Source organism: Varanus komodoensis, unplaced genomic scaffold (assembly GCF_004798865.1).
Source record: "Varanus komodoensis strain SLA01 unplaced genomic scaffold, ASM479886v1 scaffold4, whole genome shotgun sequence".
In the NCBI taxonomy this organism is placed as follows: Eukaryota; Metazoa; Chordata; class Lepidosauria; order Squamata; family Varanidae; genus Varanus; species Varanus komodoensis.
The window spans coordinates 15,296,539-15,308,193 of record NW_025335941.1 but is presented as its reverse complement, the minus strand read 5'-3'; the positions used below and the strand labels follow the sequence as shown (position 1 = coordinate 15,308,193).

The window sequence follows — 11,655 nt, the reverse complement described above, 5'->3', positions numbered from 1 at the left end:
TGAAAGACTACTTAATTTCTCTTCTGCCTTTTCCATTCCTTTTTTCTTTTATGTTGAAATGTTGTATCTTTTTAGACAGCAAACCTGTGGAAAAGGACGATCTTACTTTACTGATTTTATGCAAGCCACTCTAAGAGGATTTTGGGCTAACAAATGGTATAAGAAGCATAAATAACCTAGGAATTACAATCGGAGAGGCAAAATTCATCCCACTTAAAAGTGTATTTAAACAATACCCCAATATGATTAGCAAGAACATACACAAAGCAGGAACTTTCAAACCTTAAAACAAAATTAATCTTTATTTTACACATCCTTTTAAGAAGCTCATGTCAACAGTCTGATGAATGCAGCTATATTTAGACTTTCTTGTTTTTCATGAAAATTATCTATTTTACATGATCAGGGAATTATGGGAGGCATCATGGGAAGGCTGACATAACTGCTTCACTTCCATCTTTCCCCTTCACTTTCAATTCTCTGGTCAACAGATTTTTACCTCTTAGAGTAAAATGCTTTCAGAGTTAGCTTAGAATATAATACCACAAACTCTTCTGGATATAACAAATAACTTAATCTGTTGCTATGAACATTTTAAAGTACAGTATCTGGGCAAATTATTGGAAGAAAATTTAATCTGGGATGCAAAGTACACCATGTTTCTGATTCTGAAGCCTTCTGTGTTATTGCCCATCTGTCTATGGCTGGAAAACCATGAGAGTGCTGCATAGTCTGTCCTGCCTGCTGCTAGCAAAGGTTAAGCATGTTTGCTGGTAACTAAAACAAGATCACACATTACTCAGAAAACTTGATTACTGCAGGTCAATTCACAAACTGAAATCCAGTTTGGAGACCAGCATGTGGATGGGAGGCAGGCAGGCAGGCCTTAACTTCTCCTCTAGCACAAAGATGAATCCAGTCACTGAAAAACTTTTGAGGTTTTAATTATATATATGTACTGCTAGTTAGTTCATATTTCAACAGCATTATTAATTCTTTGATTCCCTAGGTATGCTAAGGATAAGAAGTCCTTGATGCCCACCAATTTCCACTAAAAGACAGTACTATTGTAATCTTTAAAATTCTGCTGTGTCAGGGCAAGATTTTGCAGCCGTGACAAAGCAATACCATGTCACAAATTGATAGTAACAGAGACATTAAGAATCCAGTTCAGTAGTAGGTCATCTGCAGAAGGAGGAACATACCTGCAATGCTACAACCCTGTCAATAAATAGGGAATCTTACTCCATCTTCATTCCCAGAGACTGGCTGACTGTTACACATATTAACTAATGGATTGTCATTGAAATCCATATTTGCAACTTTCCCTTAGATTGACACTAGAGAGTCTCTAGAGGTGATTCTGAGGGTTTGTGTAAAGGTACAGGAGGAGAGGACAAGAAAATTCCACTGTGCAAGTCTGCTTGGGAAATGTTGTATATTTTAGGTTCACCCATATTTTAGGTTCTTTAAGTCAAATATGCATCTGTCCATTTGCAGGAAATATGAGTAACAGCAGTGTTAACAATACATGCAAGCTTGAATTTGTAGCAGGTATTTGAATTAGAGAGAAAAACAACATACTCTTATATACTACTATATGTCATCCAAGCATTACACACCTTCCATGTACATTCTATAAACCCCAAGTAGCTATTATACTTATCAGAATATCCAATCTGAAAGAATAAAATAAAGCACAGAAGTGATCAGCTCATTCATTCTTAATCCTTCAACAGTTTATTCAAGAATTAGAGGTCATTAATTGGAGCACAGAGCAGTTATAAAAATGGAAGATACGCAGTCATTTAAATGGCATGCATTCTATGTTTGCATTTCTATTTCCATTAAGGCTAGATCCGCACTTGTCTTTCTACACTTGTCAGGGTGCAATTCTATGGACCCTAGATGCGCTCTCAACAGCTATAGGAAAATTCAGAGGCCCAGCCCCAACCTATATTTTTATGCTAATTCATCCTAACTTGTTTTTAGTTTCGAATAATTCAGCCTTAGAGATTCTATTCTTTCACTTAGCTACATACATAATTTAAATCATTTGACTGTAGCTATTAAGTATGTGTTAGCAGAAGTGATAAATGTTTTAATTTTAAATTCATATTAAGAGTCGCCAACTGTTTTGGTAGCTGTGGCGCAAACAGAGGTTCACACTGTTACATCTTTTGAATTTTTTGTACTATAGAGTAAGCATACTGCCCCAGACAAGTCATCAAGCAAAGCTGTTGACCTCTACACTACTTCCCTTTAAACAAGTAGGAATAAAGTTCATCTTCCTCTTTTAATAATACCTTATCCAACAGATTCCTGCACATGGGGGTATGTGGAGTGGGCACACATGCATTGAGGGAGGTGGTAGAGGTGGGTGTGTGGGAGAGTGTACTTGCATGCTGGTGAAGTGAAGGACAACAGTGGGGAGCATTCCTGCAGTGCGCCTCTAGCGCAACACTGCTATTTGATAGAGGAAGCAGTTGCTTCACAGAGTAGCAGAAAAAATACCAAGAAAAAGCAGCTGGTCAAAGCCACACTGAGGAGAGTATCTGAGCCAATAGGGAAAAGGAAGGCAAGACAGGCAGGAACAATGCACACTGGGATTGATTTTCAGCAACAGGAGCTAATGGGATATGTGTCACCAATTGGAGGGAAGTGGCAGCATGTGGAAACTACTCATTAATAGCTACCTTAGTCCTGTGAATACAGGCCTCAAGGTAAGAAAAATAACTTTATGGTATTTGTGTGAACAGTCCCATTATTCAAGAGAGCTTAAGTATTACATTAACTTACACAATAGTTTCACATAATGGCCTAATTCAGACATCTCAATGAGCTATAGCTTAGTTTTACATGCATGAAACTTGAGTTCACATGTTCTTTCTTCTTTATCTCATATTTGATATCAGAAGCGTACTGTCTTATATTTTACCTTCATTTTTAAGCACCCATTTACTGTTATACCTTTAACTGCATTTAATCTTGCCTTGTTTCAACAGACCACAAAGAAAATTAACCATTTTACAGATTCAGACATAATGTTAACATGTAAATAGTCAAAAGTCAAAAGCATTCTGGTTGCCTCACTGGAGTTGGGACAAACCCTTCCATATCGGTCCCTTGAGCATCGAGGGACTTCCTCGTATGCTCAACCTATTCCTGCAAAGTAAGCCAAGCCAAGAGGAAATCTGCACTGGAAACAAGGTGCCATTCCTAACAATCTAATTATCCCCTGCCCCCACTGCCGCTAGGGAATTGAGCCTAGGAAATCATATAGATTCCTATTTCACAGCCCTACCCCTCACAACCACATCAGAAAGAAGGCTTTACTTGAGACTTATTCATGCAATCTAAACCAACTGAGTATTAGGTCCAAAAACAGCTGTTAGAGAATGTCTTGTCCATATTACTAACAAATAGGATCACACCAAAAGATTTTGGCAGATTTTAGATATAGGACAGAACACTTTAAAGCAAGAAAGACCAGGAAATACTCTAAGGACTGGCAAAGCAGATATGATGACTCAACAGTTAATATGCTCCCATGTTTACTGTTACCGATTTCTCAAGTTAACCATCTGTTTATATTTGCAGAATTTCTTAACTTACAGAGAACAGCCACAGCTCCAGATTCAAACATGAGACATTCTTCCTTGGTCCTGGCTTCTACTATTACACTGAAAGGTGGTGGATCCAGTTTATGATAGATACGATAACCTTTACTGAATGCCATTTTTCCTTGGTCAGAGGCTGAACTGTACAATGAAGTACAAAAACGGAATTAGAAACACCCACTGTAAAGCAGTCAAATTAACATATATATGCAGTTGTGTGACCCCAGCTGGGCTGATAAACAACAATAATAAACCTAGGAAGAAAACCAATAGATTGTTGCTGGGTTGTGAATTCTGGGGATGTTCATGATTAATATAGCCACCCAATTGCAAAAACAATCCACAGTTCAATGACATTCAGCTCATGACCAACCTTGAATACTGATGGGTAGGGACTATTGTGTTAACCAAGTAAATGAAACACCATACCAAAATTTTATTGATGCCCATTACTGCTCCTTTCAACCTATCTTTCATTGGGCTCCTTCAGATTTTTTAAAAAATACATACTCTAATAGCTATTTTTATTCTGACTTGTTTTAACTATTTTAGTTGGTTGGATATTTTTCAGAAAAAAGGCAAGCTAACCATATTTGAAACAGTTATTTATCAGAATACTGCTTCATGAGAACTGTAGTATTTCATTGCAGTCCAACACTTAGAACAGTTTATATATCAAAATATTAATTAACTGCATCAGTGCAACTTCAATAGCATCTATGTCAGGATTTATTCTAAGCAAAGCAGCTAAGATATTCAAGTAAAGCAACAGTTTCCACGCTTTATTCTCAGGAACGATACTATATAGGACTACACATTCAAATTTTGTGGGATACAGGGGAATAAGCAGCATGCAGAAGGGATACTAATGTCTATGCATCATTTCAATATCCAAACATACGCTAAAGAGTGGTATCTTAGCTTGCTACAAGAAGGAAGTGTTTACTTATGAGCAGATCCATTGATACACACCCCTATTAGCCATTGGCATATCCCACCATGCACACCTACAAGTGCTTCAGCTTTCATGGAAGCCAATCAGCAAATTAGCATGCTTATCCCCAGGTAAAAGCTACATCTTGAAATGACAGGCTACCACATCTACAAGCAAGCTTCTTGGGACTACTGAATTGTTTAATAACCAAATATGATAAAGATCATATTTCTGTGCAATACTATAAATGCGCTATAGACTGAATAGGCAGCATTTGCTTTAATCTGAATATTTCGTATCCTAAAATATTCAGCTCAGGTTTGCTGCTCATAAAATACAGTAAAGTTTAGACACACACAAGGAGTTTTGCATTTCATTGCTACTATGCATTTCACATAGTATCAACCTGCTTATTCAGGGCTTAACTTGAACTAAGGATCATCAGGCTTAGCTCCAGAACACAAATGCATTTAATTCACTGCTAAAGGATAAGGGACAGATCCCTAGTAGCAAATTTTCCAGACATTTCTACTGCTGTTTTATACTGATACACAGTCATGCTAGAATCTATGTGGGTAAGATCAGTACCTGCAAAAGAACCTAGCACATAATTTTCTACTGTATTAAAGTCTTTGTTACAATTAGGAAACTAATTCTAATCCCTTGTATACATTCTTTTAGGAGTTACACCTCATGTATAAATTGTTATATGCAAAAGACCAAAAGTTAATAGGCAATAACTCAGACACTCTCCCATTCCTGCACACACCATTATGTTTTTAATAACGTTAAAACTCTGTTTTATTAAACAAGTGAGACATAATGGAATGGGATTCAATAGTGTAAAGCAATTTCAGTAATCCTTTGTCATCAGTACCACGGAAACATTGCACCACTGAGTATGGAAATTGATTTCTTAATGAAGCACAAGAGAGAGAGAAATGATAGCAATGGCAGCAGCAACAGAAGCGCAGCAGGAAACATTTCAATAATTTGAAAGAGAGTTCCAGCACTGAAAACTGCATTTTGGAAAGTATGTATATAAATACAAAGCGGTGCAGAAACGTTTCTTAAAGGTATCCTGCATTGACAGTTCTCTACCGATCACACGGCCCCCTTCAGAACTGAATCTATTTCCTAGGCAGTAGCATTTAAGCAGGGTTTAGCCACCCTCTTCCCTACCGTTATTGTCCCCGCCTTCGTTTCAACCGAAAACGGAACAAGAGGCGCTATTTTCGCGGCCTTTGAGGGAAAACGGAGGAAACTACCGCAAAGCCTCGTCGCATGCCGAATTTATTAGGGAGCAAGGCAGGCAGGCAAAGACTACCTGACTCTCCTCTATGACCAATTTGGTAGGCAGGTGAGTGGGCAAGGGGGCGCTAGCCTCGCCAAGGCGACACCAATATAGCACCTGGGGTGGGGGAGCAATATATACAGCAAATCGGAATTCCTGATGCCGTCGCCGTGACAGACCGAGCAGAACAAGCAGAAAGCGGTGTGGGTGTCGCCGCGGCTCACGAAGCCTCCATCTTGTACTGAAGGAGATGCTCCCTTTCGCCCCTTAACAGCTCCGGGTCCTTGCGACAAGCAGCTCCGACTCTCACTTAGAGAAACAGAGAGGGGCAAATGGTGCGGGGAGGTAGAGAAAACACTGACGTCTTGTCGGATCTTTCCCCGCAATTGAGTTGCCCTTACCGGCTCCTCCGCCACCTCCAGGGGCGCTTCTTAATGCCGCTGCCTGAGGCGCTTGTCTCACTTCCTCTCTGGCAGGGCCAGCGCTTCCGCATTGCTCCGCCCCCACACCGGAAGCGGTGGGGCGGGGGACCGAGTCGAGGACGCTGCGCCGGCAACGAGAGGCAGGCAGGCAGGCAGGCAGGCAGGCGGCCGGGGACAACGCCTGCCTGTTTTGCTGAGTAGCGGGGCTAGGAAGGGCTGTAGGAACGTTCCCTTCTCTCCCAGCTGCCAAGTGCCTGCGAGCGCGCTCCGAGGCCCGCTGGCCTGAGATCCATCTCACTGAAGTCAGTTGGGTCGTAAGTGTAGGTAGGCTTAGGTCAGGGTGGGCCGCTTGTAGCCCTCCGATTCGTGTTGGACGACAGCATCCATCGTCTCACCATCGGCTGGGCTGGCTAGGCCTGATGGAAGTTGCGATCCATCCCCGTAGCGGGGGCCACGCGTTCTTCAGCCTGCCCTGGCTGAGACTGTTCAGCGTTCTCAAAACACAAAGGTCCGTGGTGTTTGACTCCAGCGCTCCCTGTTCTGACCACCTGGTGTTTGGTTACCTAAGAATGGCCGGCCAGAAGTGTTGTACTTTGAGAGTTGAGGAGACGGCAAGACGGATGTTAGCATAACTAATAATTATTTTAAGGAAGATAACAAGTGCTTCCATGATAGCTAGGCTAGTTGTTGACTAGTCAGATCCAGTCTGCGTTTTCAGACGCACCTCAGATGAAGAGTTTTGCCTTATTGCCCTGAGCCCTACTTGAGTGATGCTGGAAATGTAAAAAGGCTTTTCAGCCTATCTGTATATTTTCTTTTCACTGAAGAATTTGGCTGTTGGAAATTCTTTTAATCTCAGCTACATTACTAGTAGTGTAACTGGGTAATCCTATCCATGGATTACTTCTTACTCCGAAGTAAGTTGTTGAAACCTATGAGATTTACTCCCAGGTTAAGTGTGTGCAGGCTTGTAATGTAATCCAATTAAAGTAGAGCCTGGCAGCCTATTTAAGACATTTCTGTTTTAACGAACACTGGACTTTGCTCAGCCTAAATATGCAACAAATTAATTGTGTTCAGTTACCCCAGAAAAGCTTACTTTTTCAACCCATTAATAATCTTGTTAGTTTGAAACCTTTGTAAAACTGAAAATCCTTCAGACAACAGAGAGCTTTGGCTGTGGAACAGTATAGAAATGCAATAAATAATAATAAAGTTTATGTATAAATGTGTTAACAATGTAAAGTTTATATAAAAATGTACTACCAGGAGATATCCTTTCCTGATGCCGCAGCCTTTGGAATTTGGTAGTGAAAAAGGTATTAGACTGTGGAGATGTTTTATTGCTAGTTTATCCTCTGTTTATGATGACTTAAAAATTTTCTTAAATACTATACTATACCTAATGAGAAGGAAGGACTCCCTGGAGAAGCGCCTAATGCTGGGAACAATAGATGGCAAAAGAAGAAGGGGACGGCAGAGAATGAGGTGGCTAGATGGAGTCACTGAAGCAGTCAGCCTGAGCATAAGTGGACTCTGGGGGATGGTGGAGGACAGGAAGGCCTGGAGGAATGTTGTCCATGGGGTCACGATGGTTGGACACGACTTTGTGACTAACAACAACAAAAAATACTATACTACTATACATCTTGAAGTGGTTTAGTTGAACGGCAGTCTACTACTGTCTACATAACTGCTTTGCACTGTGATGCCTGCACTGCCTTCAACCCGACTCTAGCAAAGAGCTTTAGGAATGCCGCCACTGTCTTGTTCTATTTTTAGATGACACTAGTTACTTAACAGTGAAAAGGTTAGATGTGCCAGAAATAGATTTACCTTATTGTCTATATATGGTCCCACATTAAGTAGAAGCTTTAATTATGTTTTAGCAGTATTACTTGATAGAACAACTTTATATGAATGTAATTTTTCAGGAACTAAAAAGGGTTAAAATCATGAGAGTAAGAAAAAATATATACTGTATATCCTGAAGTAGACCTAAAAAATTAGCCATCAATTTCTCACTTAAGTAGGTACAAAGTCATATATTCTATCAGTAGAAACAGCTTCAATACGGTGATTTCATTTTACCCCTTATTTAGATATTAAAACATACTCTCTTGATAACTAATTTTGAAAAAATAATATATATATTAATATATATGATTCTATGAGGAAAGAATCTTTGTTTTATGCAGTGTTAACTTGATTCAATATCCCTTTTTCAGTATCCAGATAATTTTCAGCTTTATATACTGGATCTTAATGCAACCTTTTTAATAATAAAAAGGAGCCTATTTTAACTTTATAGCATCTGCTCCTCTAAGGTTGGTAGCAAAATATAGACAGTACCAATGCAACAGCACTGAATGTCCTCCAAGTATAGAAGTCCTCCAGCTGTAAAGAAAGACTAATTTAAAGTATGCCTATTAATTTCAGCTGCTGTCTTCATTAAAAAAAATGATGCTACATTCGTATACACAACTGGGAACAAGGCCTTTTCAAGGGGGAGTTTATGCCCAAATAAACTTAGTACAGACAGCTGAAATCAGAGGCAAGACAGACAGTGAAACTGCTAGAGATTTATTTTACTTGTATTTTATATCTTTAGTCTAAACAGTTTACTACTTAGTAAACTACTTTTTTGCCATGGTCATTCAGTGAATTGCTATGTATATGGATCCACTGATAATGTAAAGATCTATCTACCACAGGGGTAGGCAGCATGGTGCCCACAGGTTTCAACATGACCCTGGACAGCTGATAAACATGAAATGAAAACATTTTCTTACCAGCAGCTGAATTTGTTGTGAAATAGGTTCCTGTTGGTGCTGAAAACTGGGGGTTTCAAGGAGCTTTGTGCATTGTGGCTCACTTATCCCTGCCTGGTCCTCAAATCCTTTCAGCTGGGACACTTCTCCTTTGTCACACCACCTTTTTGTTTTTCAGATTGTCAGATGTACCCCAAAAAGTTGCCTACCCTAATTACATTTTTTCCATTAAATGAAGTTGTAGAACTGCAAACAACCCATATAGAATACTATGAATTGCATTTTTCTCTCATATTATGCAGATACACATCTAATGCAATTCTTCAGAAATGGAAATTCTTCTCTCACAAGTGACTTTCTGCTCTTTGCAAGTGAGGGAGGCAGCTAGCCCTGGCAAAGACCCTGTCTTCGGCCCAGGAAGGCAGATACAACTGAACTACCTGAAAGAGGTGAGGCCTCCCCAGAACTCACCAGTTGACATTTCTGATGTATTGGATCAGGAAGGTGTTCCTCTTGCTGCTGTTTCCCTCAAGCAGGGAAACTTGAGACAGGTACCCTGTGGAGTAGAGAAGAACCCTCCCTGTCTAACCAATTGAAAGAGGCTGAACCTCTGGAGCAGCTGGCATCCTTTGCTCATGGAAAACAAAAATTCATGAATGAGTCATCAAATGGAAGTTTTTCTACTGCAGAAGGACAGCTAGCTCTGAGGATATGAGAAAGCAGTGTATTCCCAGGTGGGTCAACAGGTTCCTTTAACCAGCCTTCTAAGATGAAATAACTTTCTGCAAGCTGTGCCTGTGGAAGGCATCTTCCACAGAGACCAAGAGATCTATCTTTTAGTGCCTGGTAAACGTGTGAGCAGAGGACCAGGTGCTGTCCTACAAATCTAAAGGGTCCCTCCCACAAATGGCTGCTGAGACAGCCATGTTCCTTATGAAATGTGCCAAACTTGAGAACTGTTAGGCCACTGAAAATATAGGCAGGGCAATGCATTCACACAACTTCTAACCATGGAGGCCTTTCCTAGGGAGGGAGGTCTGAAATATATAGAGTGCTATTTTATGAAGTCTTTTCCTATCTAGATAGAACTGCACTACATGCTTAAAGTCCAATGTGTATGTCACTGGTTTTTTTTCCAGTGGAAGATAGTTATATGCAGGAGGGGATCACCAGCTTCTAAAGCCTGTGCAAGGTTGAACTGGGGATAAAGGAAAGATCAGGGTGGAGAAATCACTTTGTCTATTTGGAAGAGACACAGGTCTCTGTCAGAAGAGTTCTGAAACTCTTCTGGCTGAAGTGTTTGCAACCAGGAGTATAGTTTTGAGAGTCAACATCTTGAATGGTCACCCCTCAGGGTTCAAAGGGAGCTTTGGCAAGGGTCTTAAGCACTGTATTCAAGCTCTAGGTGAGGAACCTATGGACTGGGGGGGGGCGAGACTAATTAAGGATGCCGCCCCCAGGAACCTTGTGACATGCTGATAGGAGTCTAGTCTGAGTCTCGCAAATCAACCTAGAGCTACAACTTTTCTTTTGAGGGTATTGGGTCAAAAATCAACTAAAAAGCCCACCTGGAGAAACCCTAGAATGTCTGGGATACTTGAAGGTTTGGCCTATGCCAGGAATACTTGCCAGGTATAATCAGACTATTGAAAGAATCTCTTCTAGAAGAGTTGAGATCACCTGGGCAGAGTAGCTTTACTTGCTTAGGATCCTCCATTCAGCCTATAGGCAATTAACTTAAAGTAACTCAGATCTAGGTGCTAGATGCGTCCCTGAGTAAGAAGTTCCTGGTGGGTTAGAAGGATTAGGAGATTGACAAGCTCACCAGGTTGGTATACCACAGCATTCTTGGCCAGTATGTGGCCACAAGGATCACTTGGGACATTGATCAGTTATCCTTTTGAATACCTTCGGACATTGATGTTATCCTTTTGAATACCTTTGGGGTGAGGGGAAGGGGCAGGATGGCATGGAGAAGGTCCTGAGGCATCTCAGAATTCAGCTCCTTTTGTCCAGTAGGTGGCAAATGTGGGAAGTTTCACATTCTGTGAAGAGGAAAATTGACTGAGGCAGGGGAGACCCAACTGTTGTGTCAGTGCCTTGAAGACCTCTGGATATGAAGAAACGCCCCTCAGGTCCAGGGAGATCACGCTCAGCTAATCAGCTAGAACATTCAAGACTTGAACTTGTCAAAGTAGCAATGGGAAGGTCTAGGATTGCTGGCATTTCCCACTCATTGCACTGGATTTCCTCCATGATGGCAGTAATGAGAAGGAATCATTGCTGGGAAAGCTGCTTTTGTTTCTGCCATCTTTGCATGACCTTGCAAGGTTAAGAGAACATCCTCTTGGTTGAGAAACTCCAAGATGCTAACTAGAAATCAGCCTTGGGAAAGCCTTCGAAGGGAAGGGAGTGCCTATGTGACTGGGGTCTGGTCTGTCCGAACATGAGAGCCAATAAAATCTGCCTCCCACCAAAGTGCAGGAAGAACTGGAGATTTCTGAGGAGGCCATGCCTCCCTATCTGTCTTCCTGGCCCCAGAGGCAGGATTTTTTTTTCAGAGCTAGCTGGCCTCCTACAGTATGACAGCATGGGAGGAACTGGTAAGGTATGA

At 41.0% G+C, this 11,655-nt stretch overlaps 1 protein-coding gene across 17 annotated transcripts in view; it reads right to left on the bottom strand.

Moving 5' to 3' along the window:
• SYNJ1 (synaptojanin 1) overlaps positions 1-6,319 on the bottom strand; it is a 71,156-nt gene extending 64,837 nt beyond the window's left edge. For 4 of the 17 annotated variants that reach the window (XM_044441382.1, XM_044441383.1, XM_044441381.1 and 1 more), the window contains exons 1-2: positions 6,250-6,318; positions 3,616-3,761 (exon numbers count right to left, since the gene is read on the bottom strand). In XM_044441382.1, the coding sequence (XP_044297317.1) occupies positions 3,616-3,739 (124 nt within the window). In that variant the 5' untranslated portion in view covers positions 3,740-3,761; positions 6,250-6,318. Of the gene's footprint in view, positions 1-1,622; positions 1,645-3,615; positions 3,762-5,965; positions 6,193-6,249 lie in introns of those variants that run through there. The other 13 variants (XM_044441369.1, XM_044441372.1, XM_044441370.1 and 10 more) reach the window with 5 other exon arrangements.
• Between the last annotated feature and the right edge of the window lie 5,336 nt (positions 6,320-11,655).